General features: G+C 42.6%; 1 protein-coding gene across 1 annotated transcript in view; it reads right to left on the bottom strand.

The window, feature by feature from the left end:
* The window catches only part of LOC308089961 (trafficking protein particle complex subunit 14-like), a 36,588-nt gene that overhangs the window by 8,203 nt on the left and 8,807 nt on the right, over nucleotides 1-19,578 (bottom strand). Inside the window, exons 6-13 of the mRNA XM_080434953.1 lie at nucleotides 19,533-19,578; nucleotides 17,157-17,277; nucleotides 11,209-11,356; nucleotides 11,001-11,083; nucleotides 8,579-8,730; nucleotides 6,806-6,942; nucleotides 4,086-4,164; nucleotides 3,866-3,980 (exon numbers count right to left, since the gene is read on the bottom strand). The exon at nucleotides 19,533-19,578 is cut by the window's right edge and continues 41 nt beyond it. Of these exons, the coding sequence (XP_080291079.1) occupies nucleotides 3,866-3,980; nucleotides 4,086-4,164; nucleotides 6,806-6,942; nucleotides 8,579-8,730; nucleotides 11,001-11,083; nucleotides 11,209-11,356; nucleotides 17,157-17,277; nucleotides 19,533-19,578 (881 nt within the window). The remainder of the gene's footprint in view (nucleotides 1-3,865; nucleotides 3,981-4,085; nucleotides 4,165-6,805; nucleotides 6,943-8,578; nucleotides 8,731-11,000; nucleotides 11,084-11,208; nucleotides 11,357-17,156; nucleotides 17,278-19,532) is intronic.

Genomic DNA, 19,578 nt, shown 5'->3' with positions numbered 1-19,578 from the left:
GGGCTACATCTGGGCCAAATTTGGTGCATTTAAAACTGATTAGCGCAAAAATATCCCTAAGGCCTGGGACAATTGCTGAAATATTGTCCATATAGGTGATTATGCTAATAAAAGCTAATTACGCTAATTCTGAAAATTGCTCAACATATCCAAGTTAGCATCCGGCAGTTTCCACATGCTGGGGACCCATACTCAACATTTCTAGCATAAAACCTTGGTGTACTCAACATTTCCGGGTTCACATTCTGGCAAGTGGACTAAATGATTGGCTTAATTTGACAAAAACTGAAAAACCTCCATGAATTCAAGGCTTCATGGGGTGTATAATTGATAGAAAATACGATTTTTTTTGGGTGAACTGCTCCTTTAATGCATGTTCACATGAGGGTGTCACTTGCCAAAAATAACCGATCTACAAGCTGGCCGGAACACAATGGATCGTTAAAATAAACATGATCTGAAAATCCACACGGCTCACCCATCTGACCACTTAAGGAGAAATCCGGACATTTTAAGTGTTATCTTTGATGTGTCGTTACTCACCTACCGACGTAGAAAGTGGCGTTGTTTTCTTCCAGCGATTCCCCTGTCGTCATTTTTTCGACCCCCTCCGTTGGCATAATGGGAGCGCGTGGCTAAGGGAAATTCGTCTATTATACTACTACTACTCATTGTAGAGTCTCATGATACTCAAACATGCACTGAAAGTCCCTGAGAAGCTATCGCTAATGCCGAACGAGCTAACGCTGGTTGCTTGTTTCTCTCCCAGAACCTGGCAACTCGGTGTTGCCAGGGAGAGAAATAAGCAAACAACGTTAGCTCGTTCGGCATTAGCGATAGCTTCTCAGGGACTTTCAGTGCATGTTTGAGTATCATGAGACTCTACAATGAGTAGTAGTAGAGAAAAAAATAACTTTGCATCGGTTATAATAGACAAATTTCCCTTAGCCACGCGCTCCCATTATGCCAACGGAGGGGGTCGAAAAAATGACGACAGGGGAATCGCTGGAAAAAAACAACGCCACTTTCTACGTCGGTAGGTGAGTAACGACACATCAAAGATAACACTTAAAATGTCCGGATTTCTCCTTTAACATGGCCGTGTTAAGTGGTCATATGGGTGGGCCGCGAAACACTTTTCAGATTTTCCAGCGGGCCCTGATCCAGAATTGGGATTTGCTGGTGTCGAGGGACAAAAGGTCGAGGACAGCTGGTGTAGAGGGAAAACAGGATGAGAACCGCTGGTGGAAAACAGAAAACTGCTGGTGTAGAGGGAAAAGAGGTTTAGCTGGTGTAGAGGGAAAGCAGGTTGAAAAATGCTGGTGTAGAGGGGAAAAAAGGTTGGGAACCGCTGGTGTAGAGGGACAAAAAGTTTGAAAAATTCTGTTGTAGAGGGAAACAAGACCAGGAGACCTGGTTCTGCCAGACCCAGACTTCACATGACGTGTCAGCCTGTGTCTATGCCCATGTATGGACGAAAGGGGGACAGACTTTTATGGCTGGGACACACGTCGTGCTTCGCACAACGTGTGTCCCTTCTATGCCCATGTATGGACAGACTTTTTTGGGGGACAGAATTTTTTTGGCTGGGGCCGGAGGACACAGTGACAGACTTTTTTTTGGCTGGGGCCGGAGGACAAAGTGACCATGCCCATGTATGGACGAAACAGGTACAAAGCCTCATGGGGGAAAACAGGTTGAAAACGTTGGGTGTAGAGGGAAAACAGGTTGAAAACTTCTGGTGTAGAGGGAAACATGTTGAAAACCTCTGGTGTAGAGGGAAAACAGGTTGGGGACAGCTGGACAAAGGTTGAGAACCACTGGTGTCGAGGGATAAAAGGTTGGGGACTGCTGGTGTAGAGGGAGAACAGGCTGGGATCCGCTGCTTCAGTCGTCTATCACAGCGTTGGGATCGATGGTTGGGGTCTCGGTGGAGGTTCGTCTGCTGATGAGAATCACAGAGAGGAGCATGAGGGAGATGGCACCCGTCCCTACCACTCAAACCACCGTCACTACCACGTAGAGATGATCAGAGCAGGCTGTCTGGAGGGAGGAGGAGGAGGAGGAGGAGGTCGTAGCATCAGGTGGAGGCTTGGTTGTCTTCACGTCTCCTGGGAAGTCAATGTTTAACTTCACGTCTTTATAAGCCAACTGACATGTGAACTTGTTGGTCAGGTCGTGTTGGCTGCTGGTCAGAATGATAGAACATCCACGTCTATGAGAGTCTGTAATCAGGGTACCGTCCTCATTCATCCAGCTCAGAGTGTGAAGATCACAGTTCATGATGATACCAAACAGAGAACGTATCAGTGTCTGTTCTGTCCCACTGTTTAATCTGGTGATGTCCAGTACAAACAGAGTGATTTATCGACTCCAGTTTTTCTCTGGGGATTTTCATTGTTCCATTGTTGACAGGTATATCTACCAACATCTTCAGCTGAGACATCTTTAACAGTCAGAGAGCAGTTAGACTTCAGACTCATTCTGCTTGCTTTAGATGGGTTTAGATCATTATGAATCTCACCATGCTCAGCCACAACAACAGCTTTGTTGTCTTTTCCGGCATAAAGCCACCCAGTTGACTCACAGCCAGTATGTCCAGGTAACACGTTAGATGGCAGAGTGACAGTGTCTCCAGATCTCTTGTACAGGTCGACTCGGTCCTGTAGAGTGTTGTCGACTCCAAGCAGCAGAATTAAAACCAGTTGAATCCCTTTGATCCCAGACATTCTGATCTGAACTTTATCTGTTTTGGTGTCTGTCTCTGATCTGTCTATCTGAACTGTCTGATCTCTCTATCCGTCTGTCTCTCTGAGTGGTCTCTCTGTCTGTCCGTGTGTGTCCGTGTGTGTCCGTGTGTGTCAGTGAGGCTGACTCACCCAGGCAGAAGTGTTGTGGTTGAAGTAATTTCCTCATTCATTAGCATGATATTCTGCTGAGTCTTTCCGGTGAAAACCTTCAGTTCACATGCAGGATACATGCACTTTATTGTCCCTGTATTTATAGACGGTAAGCCAGACATGTCCAAAGTTGGGCACAGGGTGCCAACTGTGTTACAGGGCCTAACATATATTATGTATGGCCCACCAATATAGTATAATTATGTGACCTGCGACCCCTTTTTTCTCCCCAATTTAGTCATTATGCCAATTGATTCCTCCCCACACACCTTTTTCTGTGTTGTCACAGCTATTGTATCCTACTGACACACCTGCCAGTGAGGAGCCCCCACCGGGAGGACGTAGAGCCTTCGTCCTACTCCTCCCAGCCCTTAGGAGTACGTGCAGTGACAATTATCATCCCGTCCCCGAACACGGAACACCAATTGTGTTCGTATAGACGCTCGACAAAGCCAGATGCACCATGGTGGAGTCGAACCCCCTGACTCCGCGATGGTGGCCAGCTATTTTACCACTGTGCCACCTGAGCGTCTGTAATAACGTTCTTGTATTGCATTAAATGTATTGTATGTGTTGTGCATTCATGTGACTATAGACCTGTCGGGCACCGGTCTACTTGGGAACGATGCAAGTTGGGAACAATGAAAATAGAGAATGCATGCCCCACCCTGTTTTGCAATACTCATTGTGATAGCACCCGTTTTAACCGCCTGTCTGTCTTTTGTGCCCATACATGGAGATCTCTGGTCCCAGAGTGCAGGAGGCAGCTCCCGCAGACAAGCTCCGGCACAAATTAAGCCCTGGTTGTGAGCTTGTAGATCGACTATTTTCACTGTCTTAATAGATTTTTGTCTATCTGTCTGTCTGTCTGTCTGTCTGTCTGTCTGTCTGTCTGTCTGTCTGTCTGTCTGTCTGTCTGTCTGTCTGTCTGTCTGTCTGTCTGTCTGCCTGTCTGCCTGTCTCACCTCATGATGTGAGAGCGACTGGGCTGCTGATGGGAGAAGGACTGCGAGCGTCCCAGACTGGACTGGTGTCTGTCCAACAAGTCCCTCATGGCTGGGCTGGATGGACTGGTCTTACCTGAAGGACAGGAGAGACAGGTTAGACAGACAGACAGGCAGGCAGGCAGGCAGGCAGGCAGGCAGGCAGGCAGGCAGGCCAGACAGACAGAAAGGGTGGTCTTACGTGACAGGGGTCTTGCATCAGGAGGGGGGTTTGACACTGAAGCGGTGAACTGCAGTTTGAGTTTCATGTGTTGACTGAGCTGAAACACACACACACACACACACACACACACACACACACACACACACACACACACACACACACACACACACACACACACACACACACACACACACACACACACACATTATATTAAAAAGTAGTGAAAGCTCATCTGTCAATCAAAGAAATACAAAGAAATACAGTAAAATAAATACAAATTAAAGGGCCCCAGCATGATATCTATGGCAGAGGTTCCCAAACTTTTGAGTTCGGGACCCAAACTAGTGAACATAACCGACCTACAGGCTCACTGTCACAACACGTCACGATGCAACGTGTTGTGAGCTTGTAGATCTTTTCTTTTCTTTATTTTTTTTCTTTATGGATTTATTTTGAAAAACGTTTGAATTCGTGTTTAACTTTAACTAAAATGTTAAAATCTTTTGATTCAAGATCAAAGATGAGATTTATTGATTGATTGAATACTTTATTAACAGTTTTCAGATTATACAGAGGTACGGTTTACAATTATTGTTAAAAGGATAACACAAAAAGCCCTAGGGGGCTTGTTTCCATTGTGGTCAAGTAAGAAGTGAAGTAGAGAGAAGAAGAATAGAGAAGTGACCAAATTACAGAAGTGGTCAATTTGATCATCAACTTTATGTTGAAATGTGAGGACCAGTAGATCATATCTCACACTAAATATAAATGGTGCTAAATAGCACTAAAAGTGTCTCTCTGGCCCTCGCACAGCCATAGGGGAAGTGTGTGTGTGTGTGTGTGTGTGTGTGTGTGTGTGTGTGTGTGTGTGTGTGTGTGTGTGTGTGTGTGTGTGTGTGTGTGTGTGTGTGTGTGTGTGTGTGTGTGTGTGTGTGTGTGTGTGTGTGTGTGTGTGTGTGTGTGTGTGTGTGTGTGCGCGTGCGTGTGTGTGTGTGTGTGTCCACTATGCAGAAACAAGACGATACGTAGAAGGAAGCTAGCCTGGTAAACCCTCCCTCCAGAAATCTCATTTGTATTTTATTTCAGGAGTGAGTCTGGCCTGCAGACCTATATGGGCAATTTGGCTGTGGGCTGGAGCTGGGCGGGAGTAATGTAGCTCTGATGTCCAAGTGGCCCTTTGATGTCCAATTAAGCCACTTTAGGCTGCAGTGATTATCACCAGGAGTAATTGGTTTGTCTTTGATGTTAATGAGCAGCTTGTATGAAAGGTGTATTGATTAATGACGTGTGAACCACTCGGGTTCCACCTGATTGGCCTACCCCCGCTGTCAATCACAAAACAATGAGCGAGGACGCTGATTGGCTCGGTTATTTGGTAATGCACTAGAAACGCCCATACAAGCCTTCATGCCAGACTCACTCCTGGAATCAAATGGAAATGAGATTTCCGGAGGGAGGGTTTACCAGGCTAGAAGGCAGCATGGCTGGTACAGTATCAATAGTGCAGCAAATTTATATATTTGTGACAAAACAATCGTATCCCATTTAGACCTGAGGCCGATTCTAAAAACGCCTTCTAAGACCTAACCATAGTTTTCTGAAAACGTTCAAATTCTTACTAAAAATAAAAAACAAAAAATAATGTTACTATATTATAGCAACAGCTAATGAGACACAGAGGTGGCATCCGGATTGAAAGGTATAACAACGTATAGGTAGCAACAGGTCTCAATGGGTTAAGCAGATAATTTAAATACATATTTGTTCTTGTCTTTAATTTGTGATGACAAATGGTGGGCACATAAAATATTTAATTTGAGGTTTGGCACTTGATTTTGCATGGAGAATAAGGCATTCTAATAACGTATATGAAAGGTTTGAGGCATTTGGGTCTGCTCTCGAGCAGACGTGAGTGTAAGTGTTCACGTCTGTTTAAATCCACGGACCAAAAATGTTTTTTGAATCAGACTCAGAACATGGAAAGTTGCTGATATGCACATAAGTAAAAAGTTATGTGCGGACCCAAGCTTAGTGAATGAGGCCCCTTGTGTTGTTATCGTGTATGTTTACAATTTAAGATTTACAATGTAGGCATTTAGCAGACGCTCTTAATACAGAGCGATTTACAGTAAGCAGGTAAATACGATCAAATGTATAGTAATAGTAATAGGATAAACCAATCATAGATAAACCAAGAACCTATCATCAGTCTAAACAGTATAATAACAAAAGATCTATAATCTGTACATTGAAACTATACACACCATCAGATGCCAGGTCAACATCTGGCATCTGTCTACATGCCACGCTATCTAAATTATATTTTAGCATTAAGCCTGCAAGGTCGTCAAGGCTACCCTGGGGGTCCCCACATGTTTTTGGAGGTGTCCCCAGATGACAGTAAAGTGACAATTTAAGGACTTTTAAGACCTTTTTAATACCTAAAAAAACTAAAGTAATAAACAAGCAATACTATAAAAACTGGTCAAACATTGGCCAAATTGTCAAATAATATGAGAAAGAGGCAAAGATTTAGAAAATAGCCGATCTACAAGCTCTGTGAGCTTGTAAATCGGCTAAGCACGGTGGGGGGGTCCTCAGTCAAAATGATTATTTTGGGGGTCCCCAGTTCAAATATGGTTATTTTAGGGTGTCACGGCCAGAAAAGGTTGAAAATCACTGGTGTGTGAGTGTGTGTGTGTGTGTGTGTGTGTGTGTGTGTGTGTGTGTGTGTGTACCTCATAGAGTCCAGACTTCAGTATGTGGAAGGCCACAGTGAAGGACAAACTGCTTCCTTTACGACTGGGACCCAGGTTACTGACGGGAGACACACACACTACCGCGTCCAACGCACTGTCTTCACCCTGCACACGACCTGACACACGCACGCACGCACGCACACACACACACACACACACACACACACACACACACACACACACACACACACACACACACACACACACACACACACACACACACACACACACACACACACACACACACACACACAGGTTTTAATGGGTTATCCCATTAAGACGCATCTGTGTAACCACTTTAACCATTATTTCATACATTGGCTTTTCAAAAATTGCAGACCTACAAGCTCATAGCGCTATGAGCTTGTAGGTCTGCTATTTTTTGAATAATCGTGAAAATTTGTGGAAATCTTTGAATATATTTTTTAAAGCGAACATTTGTAACTCAAATCTTTGCTTCTGGGAGTCCCTGGAACAACAGAGATGGGGGTCCGCGGCCAAATACATATCATTTTGGGGACACTTGACATGAAAATGTTAAGCACCACTGATATAGCAACAAATGATCGCTTTAAAAATATACATATTCAAAAAGACATATTCAAAGATTTGCATACATTTTCAGGATTTTTCAAAAAATATCAGATCTACAAGCTCATAGTACGGCCCTCTGGAGCTTGTAGATCTGCTATTTTTGAATTGCCAAAGTATTAAGTAGTAAGATAATGGTTAAAATGGTTAAAATCTAAAATGACAGATGCTTTCCCGGTCTTAATGGGCTAAGGACCCCCAAATTAATATGTATTTGGCCACATTAAAACATTTTGGGGGTCCTTGACATGAAAAACTTAGATTTAGAAGACATTTGTAGAATCGGCCTCAGGTCTTAATGGGTTAATACCACATCTACAAGCAAATAGTCGTATTGAAGGGGTTGAGAAGCACTGCTCTTTAGGACGTTATAAGGGGACCCTTCAACTCTCTGTTTGATGCCAATACTTTTACTCAAGTCAATTTTGAATACCGAACTTGTACTTGTAACAGACTTTCTAGAATAGGGTAAAAAAAATGAGTACTTTTTCCATCAGTGCTTTCAGTAAAGGGAAGTCAACCTCTTGTAATAAGGAACATGTCTATGCACACAACACAGTGTACCTAACCACATATCTACAAACAGCTCATATCTACGTACATATCAGTGTCTACGCACATACACATAAACCCACATATCTACAAACATAGCTCATATCTACGCACATAGCAGCCTCACCTACCATACCTCTATACTGACAAACTGGCACTTGACACTTTGCATATTAAAGGGATAGTTCACCCCCAAAACTGCTCACACAAACATCACTGTAAGGTGGAAACCTCTTATGTCCAAAGCTGTTACTTTTCAGGAAATGTAAAAAAGAAAAGAAAAAAAGAAGCTGTGTTCCAATGGGTATTATTTAGTCACAAGGTCAATACTTTTTGACCAAGGTTTTAATACTTTTCATTGGTTCAATATTTATAAAAACTCACACATAACTATGTATAAATCATGTTTAAGTCCAATTCCAACCCCTAAACCTCACCTCTGATTATGGGACAATTTTGGTGTATAGTTACTCACATGTATGTATAGTAATACAAACACACACACACACACACACACACACACACACACACACACACACACACACACACACACACACACACACACACACACACACACACACACACATGCGCGCGCACCGCGGTTCTTACTCTCAGGCGTCCAGACCAGGCGGACAGACAGGAAGTCCTGGAGGTTGTTGAACAGGTTGTATCGAACCAGGAAGTGACCTTTGACCTGGGCGGTGCTGGGGCAGCTGGCCGTCATCACGAATCTGGGTTTGTCCAATCGCACGCTGGGGAGTCTGCGGAGAGGCGGAGCCTACAGTTTAATAGCCCAGAAATGAAATTTCCCCAAATATGGTCGTAAAAAAAAGTCAGATTTTCATATTTGAGTGAGTGAGTGAGTCCAATTCAATTCAAACAACTTTATTTTCCTTTCGGAACTTCGTTTGTGCAGTGGTTAAAAGGACAAACATACATATAGTCAATACATATATACCTATGTCACTATAAAAGACACAAAGTACATTTAAAACTACTACTTAAAACCACGATAAAACTTAAAAGCATGATATGCTGAGTGAGTGAGTGAGTGAGTGAGTGAGTGCGTGCGTGCGTGCGTGCGTGCCCCCCCCCCCCCCCCTGAAATTCTTCAAATCGATCCCATGGTGGCGCTATAGCAGGTTGCTTTACGCTTTGGCCTTGAGTTATTATATTGTCCTATTTCAGCATAATTATCTACATAAATGAATGTTGGCCTTAACTATTTTATGGGTCTCACATTGCATTATTATACGTGTAGTTTTTGTCATAGTCTGTGAGCCAGGGGTACCATCTGGGGGGAATAATTCTCCTAGTATTTTTTGTGAAGGTATACACCCTTAGTGCTGGAAAATATGTGATAGCATCGCAGCGGTGGTAGCTTTCTGTGTGTTATCACTCCATTCATAACCCCATGCCAAAACACACTTTTCAAAATTATCGATAGAACCGAATGAAGCATTCCACTTCAAACGGATGGTTTTATCTCAATAAAGTTGATAATAAATTTCATCTATTACAGGCAGTGGTAACATATATTGACTATACATTAAACAAGGTGTATTTCTGTTTTCATGAAAGATGTTGAAGGCCAGTCCACACCAATGCAACTATATCGCAACTTGCGACCAGTTGCAAGACATTGCAGCGGTTTGGACTGACCTGTTGCAGGCCTGTGTCTTTAGGGAAATGGTTGCAAGTAGTTGCAAGTATTGCAGTTGCACAATTGCGTTGCGAACCATTGGAGTGGACTGGCTTGCACAAAGGTTTCCACTGTAAATCACCTAAAGATTTAATACCATGTTTAGCCTACATGATTCTAAGGAAATTATGAACTATGAATTATGAAATCTCAATAGACAATTTAGTGTGTGTAATGCATAGGATACATTTTACCATTACAAACATGAATATCACCTTTGCAGCAGGTGTTTTTTCCACAACAGTTGTTTACACGCGAAGCACCTCTATGGCTTGCAGAATCGCTAATTCATTCATTCATTAATCTTTTGACCCACAGTATTCTCATTCTCATAGTGATTTTGAGGAAGGTATACACCCATAGTGCTAGAAAATATGTGTTAATATTGCAGCGGTGGTAGCTTTCTGTCTGTTATCAATCCATTCATGCCAACCCCATGCCAAAACACACATTTAAAATGTAGCCTATACCTGTACATAGAACCGAAGCATTCTACTTCAAACTGATGATTCTCTCTTATTATTGATCCTCTCTTTTTGAAAAACGGTGGGCATAGCTCCAACTATATGTTCTCTATTACTGGCAGTGACAACATAGTGACTACACATTACACAAGATGTACTTCTGTTTTCACGATGTTACACAAAGGTTCCTCTGGAAATAACCTAAAGATCCAATACCATGATTACATACTTAGATTCTAAGGGAATTATGAAATTCAACGAACTAAATATAGCCTAATGTAAGTGTGTAAGTAATTAATTCTATAAATGCCTTCTAAATCCTAACTGTTCTCTGAAAAAAACATAAAGTGAACGATTCTTATGAAATTTGCCATTAATCTACTGTACTATCCTGGCTGCAGAACAGTCACCACGCCATATATTATAAAACATACATTAACCACTTTAACCCTATTTTATACATAGGCCATTTAAAAATAGCCGATCTACAAGCTTACAACGTGTCGCATTGAGCTTGTAGATCTGCTATTTTCAAACATTTTAGTATTGTACTTTTGGTACTTTAAGTATATTTTGATGCCAATACTTTTGTACTTTTACTCAAGCAACATTTTGAACACAGGCCTTTTACTTGTACAAGAGTATTTTTATATTGTGGTGTTGCTACTTTTACTTAAGTAAAACATCTGAGTACTTCTTCCACCACTTAGGGTATCAGGTAGTAAGGTAAAAAAAAGTTACAGTTGTAATGTGTGTAGATACAGTTGTGTAGTGTTGTGTAGCGTGTGTAGCCAAAGTTGTGCACCTGTAACGTAATTCATGTAGATACATGTTGTGTAGTGCGCGTGTAATTACAGTTGTGTACCTGTAGTGCGTGTATATACAGTTGGTGAAAGGCATCTTGGGAGTCGACCATTGTAACACGGCGACCAATGGAACCTCCAATCCCTGCAGAGAAAAACATAAATAATCATTATAATAATAATATTCATACAATAAATGCACAGAATCTCTGTCCGTACGTCTGTAGTTCACGGATTTCGATAATAATAATAATAATTAGGGTTAATAACCTCAGTAGAGTCGTCGTCGGGCAGGTCGTTGAGGTGAAGCTGGAACAGGAAGTCGTGTTCCTCCAGGGAGCAAAGCATGATGGGAAGGTGGCCGGCCACGCCCTCCACTCGACAGAACGACGCCATGGCGACCACTCCTGATTGATGACTGACAGACAGCCTAGTATCACTGCGTGTGTGTGTGTGTGTGTGTGTGTGTGTGTGTGTGTGTGTGTGTGTGTGTGTGTGTGTGTGTGTGTGTGTGTGTGTGTGTGTGTGTGTGTGTGTGTGTGTGTTGTGTGTGTGTGTGTGTGTTTGTGCGCTCGTGCTAGGGCATTCACCGAATAGTCGAATATTCGAATATTCGAATATCAAAGCCACTATTCGACGTTGTAAACCGACGTCGAATATTCGGTATTTTTTTTAATTATTTTTGGGGGGATTTTTTAATGGTTTACAGCTTGGATAGATAGGCAGTCAGAAGAATGAGTTATCACTGCCCTCTAGTGGATGAATTTGTTAATGCTCTATACTGACGTCATGTGTCACCTGACTCACCTAACCATTGGGACAAACGCTTGACAAACAAACAGCGACAAAGAAAAACATGGAGCAGGAAAAAGAGCCGGAGAAAGAGGCAGAGAAAAATGCGACTGACACTGCTAAAAATTTAACATAAAAAGCGTGGAAATACTTTAAAAGAGAAGGTAACACTGTGACCTGCAAAATATGTAAAGCAAAGCTAAAATATCACAGCAGTACCACCTGTATGCTCAACCACTTGACCACGCACCCGTCGGTGCCAAGCACAAGCAGCCGTAGCTCAGCCGACCGCAGCGGCAATGCGAGCCGACAAGAAAAGTGTCAACAAAGGCAGACCACAATCGGAGAATTCTCCAAACATCCCATCACCGACAGCAGAAAAAAGAAAATAACAAGTCTGTTAGTCAACTTCATTGTTAAGGATACAAGACCACTGGCTGCAGTGTCGGGAAGGGGCTTTAAGGACATCATCAAATTCTTTGAACCAGGCTACGTTATCCCCTCACATGCTACAATATGGAAAACCATCAACCTCCACTATGATGAACTGTGAGCACAATTAGAAGTTGATTTGAAAGATCCGACTGTTTCACTCACCACAGACCTCTGGACGTCTCCCACCATGGAGCCATATATCACCGTGACAGCGCATTATCTCACCGACGACTGGGAGATGCATGCAAAGGTCCTCACTACCTGCTTAATGCCAGAGGCATACGGCTGTCAACATAGCCAAAAGGCTGACGGCTACAATCAAAGAGTGGGGCCTGAAGGTCTTCTGCGTTGTACACGATAATGCCAGCAGCATGAACCTAGCGATGAGTTTGTGTGCGGAGATCCCGGAAGATCTTGGCTGCACTGGCCATACATTACAGTTGGCAGTTAAGGCAGGGTTGGATTTACCCGAAGTAGCCAGAACCATCGATGCGGCCAGGCGAGTGGTTAGTCATTTCCGCCACTCTGCTAAAGCAACATGTGCACTGAAGAAACGACAAACCCAGTTCGACGTAAAAAAGAACAGGCTCCAAAATGACTGTGCCACGCGTTGGAATTCAACCTTCACAATGCTGGAGCGACTTAACGAGCAGCGCATCCCTGTCCAAGCCGTACTGGAAGACGAGACAGTCACCAAACCCACCGTGAGAAGAAACCTCCAATGAGAGCCTCACAATGGGAGCTGATCCAGCAGCTACTGCCCGTGCTTAGCCCCCTTGCAAAGGCAACTACCATCATGTGTGGGGAATTGCATGTTGGACTCTCATTTATTTATCCTGTTATCCTCAACCTACTGGCTGATGGTCCCGATGGGGTGTTAAGAGTTGATGAGTCTGATTTAGCAGCAGCCCGCAACTTTAAGAAAACTGTGCAAACTCAGCTGAGAACCAGATTCAAGTTGGACACAGAAGACTACGACTTGGTGGGCTCGATTCCTATCATCGCCTGTATACTGGATCCGAGGTTCAAAGATCTCTGCTTCCTCCCAGAGAACACCAGACTGCGGGTTAAACGCAGCCTGATTCAACTACTGCAAGATGAGGAGTCGGACCAGACTGCAGATACAGCAGGTAAATGTATTTTATTGTATTTATTATGAATGTATTATATGCTAAATGCAAAATTGGATGTATAAACTTTCATTCACTGAAACGTGGAACATACACTCAATCGGTATTCTGACTTATTTATTCCACAGACGCCCCTGAAGATACCGCCGTGGACAGCGAGACAGAGGAGACGGAGGAGACGGGGGAGCCAGAGGGGAAAAAAACGCGACTCGAAAGTGATTATGAGGAGCTGTTTGGGCCTCACTATGCCAGCAAAAAAGCACCGAGTGTAAACAACACTTGCACAGAGGAGGTACAGGATTATCTCCAGATCACCCGCATTCCCACAACGAGCAGCCCTCTGAAGTGGTGGGCGCGCTATGAGAAGGAGTTCCCTCGTTTGGCCAAGCTGGCCAAAACCTACCTGGCTGTCCCAGCCACCAGTACCCCGAGTGAAAGGGTGTTTTCACTCGCTGGGAACACGATTACCAGGCAGCGATCAAGCTTACACCCAGCTCACGTGGATATCCTTATCTTCTTGAATGCCAACAGTCGGGAGCACAAGTCTACGACCATAATAAACGAGGAGGACTTTGTCGACAGCGAGTAGTCTAGAAGACGATGTTACAGTAAATATGCGTATCTTTTTATTACCATATCGGCTCGACCTACTGTGGAATAATTAGTGTGGTTGCCCTAACAGGGCAACCAGACTATTGTTCTTGGTAAACTGAAGCACGCAATACTTTGGCACGCTACTCCTCCCACAGTTTATTTTTCCCAATTTAGTGCCATATGTGAAAGTGACCGGTCTCACCGGGAATCGTGTGCTATCATTTTGCTAAGAGATTGGTTACATAGTTTAATTGATATTGATTTATTAGTGCATTAAATTTCCCCATCCACTTTAATGGGAAAATGAAAAAACTCCCATTCAAGTATTTATTTCTCAGAAACCGTAAGGGCTAGAGTTTCAAGATTTGGAGGGGTGGTTCATGATTTAGTCCGAAATTATTAAAAAAAGAATTACACCAGTCGGCCTCATGGTGGCGCTATAACAGCCCACTTTACGTTTTGGCCTATAACTCTTGAACCGGAGGTCGTAAAATAAAAATATTTTTTTCCCTAGATTCCTTGGGTCACGACGCATCTCCCCATATAGGCCACGCCCATTTGCGTCTGGATAGATTTTTTGATATTGATTTATTAGTGCATTAAATTTCCCCATCCACTTTAATGGGAATTGCAAAAACTCCCATTCAAGTATTTTTTTCTCGGAAACCATAAGGGCTAGAGTTACATGACTTGGAGGGGAGGTTAATAGTTTATTGCAAAATTATTTAAAAAAAAATCACACCAGTCGGCCACATGGTGGCGCTATAACAGCCCACTTTACCTTTTGGCCTATAACTCTTGAACCGTAGGTCGTAAAATCAAAATTTCTTTTTCCCTAGATTCCTTGGGTCATGACGCAACTCCTTATATAGGCCACGCCCATTTGCGTCAGGATAGATTTTCCGCCATTTTGAATTTTCTTCAAAACACACTTTAAGCTCCTCCTCCCACATATTTTGTCCACACAAATCGGTACACATGATCTTTGGACCCATGCGATAAACATATCCAAACGGCATTTTGATAGTCCTTACCGTTCGTCCGTAAATGGATTCCAAAGTTAGCGGGAGGGGCCTGTTCTACATAAAAGGCCAAAAATCATGAACAAAACGTCCGGTCGATCCCAAATTGTAATCATATATCAAGGGTGGTTTACTCAACGAATCCCCAAAAGCATTTCCACTTTGATCCATAGGGGGTGCCACAACTGCGCAAAACGTAACCGTTTGATGCAAAAACATGATTTTTGGGGGGATCACTCCTCTCGAAATGAAAAGCAGGTGATCTCAGGAGTTACAGGACGTTGTCATTGGCCCGCTACATTTGTGGGAGGGGCCTATTTGTTTAGTGGGAGGGGCCTATTTTTTTTAATCAAAACGCCATGTATCACGAACGCAGGATCCAATCAGCACCAAATTCGAATGGCACGTCGCGCGGCCTCCGACGGTATTCCTCCAAGCATATTCCTCAAGTCCCGGCGGCGGCGACCTGCGACCGGCGTCGGCGCAACCACACTTTGCAATTTCCCAGAATTGCGACCCGTCTAGTTAGCCTATGTTCTGGACTATAGGTGGCCCGTTTCTTAGCGGTGGTGAGTAGCAGGCCTGGCCTACGTTTTGTTTACAACTGTCTTATTGCTGCAAAGTTAAAAAGTGTAAAAGTTAAAGTGATTGTTTATATTTTTATTGTATTATTTATTTTATTTTAGTTTGTTTGCAAAAGAATGCCAGCACTCCTGTTTCTTTTCCTTGTCATACAATTGATTGATTGATGTTTTATTAGACAGAAATGTAAAACAGCACGAGTACAATAAACAAATACATTGGTAAACGTTAAGCAACCTGTGGAAATTCATATTTATTGCTGAGATTACGTTTAATAATAAGTTGATCTTGTATTTAAAACTGTCGTATCGCACGTATCACAATGCATCATAGCCTAATGACCGAAGTTGGACATAACTGCTTGTTGCTGATTATATTTGTTTGAACAGTCATTTTCTATATTATTTCATGCTAAAGTAACATAATTTAAGTTCGGCCTATTTAGATTTTAGAAAAGGAAAGAGAAACACTCCCGCAAGTAACTGTTGCTTTGTTAGTGCAGTCAAACTATATACAGCTGTCAAACCATGGCGTACCAGGGGAAATCCTATGGGGAAATCCCAATGACGCAGTTAGCACACACAAACTTGCTGTTGGCTTAGTCCAATCAGGTCGCGGCTCAATTGTAAACAGCCACTGGTATTTCACTAACCCTCGGGTTTGTCCCGCCTCCTAATTAGTTAACCGTTTACTGGCTTGTTATGTTTAGCCTCGCAACACAGCATTTCAACGAGAGGCCGAGGATTGCTCGTTTTTTATTGGATAAAAAAAAAAGATGCGTCTGCCGAATAATCGACTATTCGAATACTTTTGGGTCGAATAACTCGAATACCATAAATCACTATTCGTTAATGCCCTAGCGTGTGCGTGTTTGTGTTTGTATTACTATACTTGTGTCCCCACAAGCATAATAACATTTACAGAAACTCCAAACTCCAAAAAACTAAACAAAACAAAAAGTGGAGTTAGGAGGTTTTGTTCATCATTGATAAGAACAGCTGAATGGACCTCCAAGCTCACAATGAGGTTGGAGGTCAAAAGGGGGTGGAGCCAGGAGTCAGCAAAACCAGCTAACTCCGGTGGAGGTTTAGCAGAAAGTTTGAGGATCCAATGGAGTTAGCTAGTTTTGTCAGAAGCGCTTTTTAATACTTTTCATTCGTTCAATGCATTTTTTTTTACCAACACACAGACGTAAAGGGTGTTCAATAGCACTGATTTATGGAAAAAAATGCAAAAGCGTCAAAATGGAGTTGGCTGGTTTCTGCCCGACAGCAACAATATTCAGGTTGGGGTTAGGATTAAGATTAAACATTTATACATTAGGTTTAAGATTCGACATTTAGAGGATAGGTTTAGGATTAGACATTTAGAGGTTAGGTTTAGGGATTAGAGATTAAAGTAATGCCTGATGTATGCTCAGTGTTGGGCTTGTAGATCTGCTGTTTTTCAGCTTCAGGCTTATACCGTAAAAAAGAGTGGCAGACATAATCAATAATTAATAAAATCGCTGTCCTCAAATGTTGGTGTCCTCACAAGTATAGTGCTACAAACGTGTGTGTGTGTGTGTGTGTGTGTGTGTGTGTGTGTGTGTGTGTGTGTGTGTGTGTGTGTGTGTGTGTGTGTGTGTGTGTGTGTGTGTGTGTGTGTGTGTATTACCACTTACCAGACATTGTCCACCAGCATCACGGACCCGTCGGGCATCACGGGCAGATAGGACTCGTTCAGGTTGGGAAGAATCCTCACGTCTTTGACACACACCTCCTCCTGGGAACATGCATTTAACACTGACACGCACGCACGCGCACGCGCGCACACACACGCACACGCGCACGCACACACACACACACACACACACACACACACACACACACACACACACACACACACACACACACACACACACACACACACACACAATGCATTGGTGTGTTTTATTTGTGGGGTGAATGAAAAGTGTTGATTCAAATTCAATTAACATTTACAATAGGCATTTATCAGACACTCTTAACCCATTCAGTGCCAATGACATGTAACATATACTTTTTTTCCAAAGCCCACAGTGTAGTGTTGATTTTGACAGCAAATTTTGATTTCGTTTTAGTCATAGTCTTTTGAATACAATTCTGTTTAGTTTTTGTCTAGTTTTAGTCGACAAAAAATCATGAGATTATAGCCGACTAAATCTACAGTTGATTTAGTCGACTAAAATGTATTTTGGCAGTGCCTTGATGGCGTCCTTGATCGTAATGGCTGATTTTACACTTGGTTGCATGCTGAAAATAGCAACACCCGCAACATCCGCAACCAAACATAAAATGACTTGTCCTAGTTTTTATTCATTGACGAAATTATCAATATATTTAGTCTAGGTTTAAGTCATCATAGCTTAGTTTTTATTTGGTTTTTATTTCGTTTTTGTCAGTGAAAAAAGGTAGTCGACGAAGATTTTTCGTCATAGTGCCAATGATGCGTGACACGTCAAAACAGTGTTTTCAGTGTTTACGCTAGGTGGCGCTGTTCGCCAACCTATGAGTGATCCATATGACTTCTGGAGAAGAGTATACCCGGAAATAATGTGATCACAACAAACCCAGTCCCGTCCGATCTAATGTTAAAGGCACGGCACTCTGTGAGTTTGTAGATCTGCTATTTTTGAATAGCCAAAGTATAAAATATGGTTAAAGTGGTTGAAATGATTGTGACGCTGTATTAACACATTTTGCTGGGGACCCCCAGGAACCCCCCGAAGGACCCCTGGGGGTCCCCAGACCCCACTTTAACTAAATTACATTCTAACCACTGCATAAGACTGCTTGGTCGTCAAGGCTAGGCCAAGTATAGGGGCTGAGGTGGAGTCTGAAGAGGTGAGTCTTCAAGACTGTGGATTGATTTTTATTTATACAATCATGCTGTTTATTGTGCGAGAATGCATGTCAATCAGCTCTTATATGAGAAATACAGCATCTCATATTATACAACATGACGTTCAGGAGTAGTGAGTGAGTGAGCAGGCAGGAGTGAGGAATTAGAATGTGGCCGTCAGTCCAGCCGGCTTGATCGCATCTAATCCTCACCTCCTCACTCTGAAGCGGGACTAATGTGCGAGAAGAGGACCCGAGTGTGGAAGTTGGGGTATTGGAACTTTGGCTACTGCTTTCACTGCTGTGGCTTAAGTGCATTTTCAGTCATTTAACCACTTAAACCACACATGGGCAACATACGGAACGGCCCTTTGACCATCTCAATCCGGCCCTCGAAGTCCTCAAAGAAAAACGAAATAACCCCCCAAAAATCTACATCCTAAAAGGCAGCATTATGTTAATGATTTTTAGGGAAATTAATTTACATAGAGCAATGAATTATTAGTAATTAATATGTATGTACCATCTTAATAAATACCATTACCTGCATTCCATATTCCATCCTATCATGTTTATAATTGAAACATTGAAACAGTCTGCCATGGATCCATATTTATAACATAATGCAATCTTTCATCTTAAGTCTTATCTTATTAGGCATTTTTTATTATTTAAAGAAAAAAAACATAGTGAAAATAGCTGTACTACGGCGACGCATTGTGAGCTTGAGTAGATCGGGCATTTTCCCTATTTTTAAAATGTTTTTCAAAATAAAAAATGCCTAATAAAATTAGTCGTAAGGCATAAGATGCCGCACAAAATAGGGAATATGTTTGATAATGTGAGTGATAAAGCAGTGCGTTCTATCAAATTCATGCGGTTTTAACATAATTCAGCACTATGTTTCAGGTTTCAATTCAATAGTTCAATGTGTGGCCCTTCACTCACTTTATCAAATTCAGTATGGCCCCCTGAAAAAAAGATGCTGCCCACCCCTGACTTAAACCCTCAATACTTAGTAAACTTGACATTTGGCTCTGTACTTGGTCTGCTCCCTTTTCCCTCTACACCAAACCTCTTTGCCGAAAATAGTTGTTCTTCAAGCCCACAGCACTTGTAGATGTGATATTTTCCGCAAATGCCCCCCCCCTGTAGTACCGGACCCCCTGTTGTCTTACCTTTCAGGATGGTCAGGTGTTTTCCGGACACAGTCATTTGTTTACA

The sequence above is a fragment of the Gymnoscopelus braueri genome (genome assembly GCF_963280865.1).
Source record: "Gymnoscopelus braueri genome assembly, chromosome: 8".
In the NCBI taxonomy this organism is placed as follows: domain Eukaryota; kingdom Metazoa; phylum Chordata; class Actinopteri; order Myctophiformes; family Myctophidae; genus Gymnoscopelus; species Gymnoscopelus braueri.
Note: the sequence above shows the minus strand (reverse complement) of the source record. Positions and strands in the feature narration are given on the sequence as shown.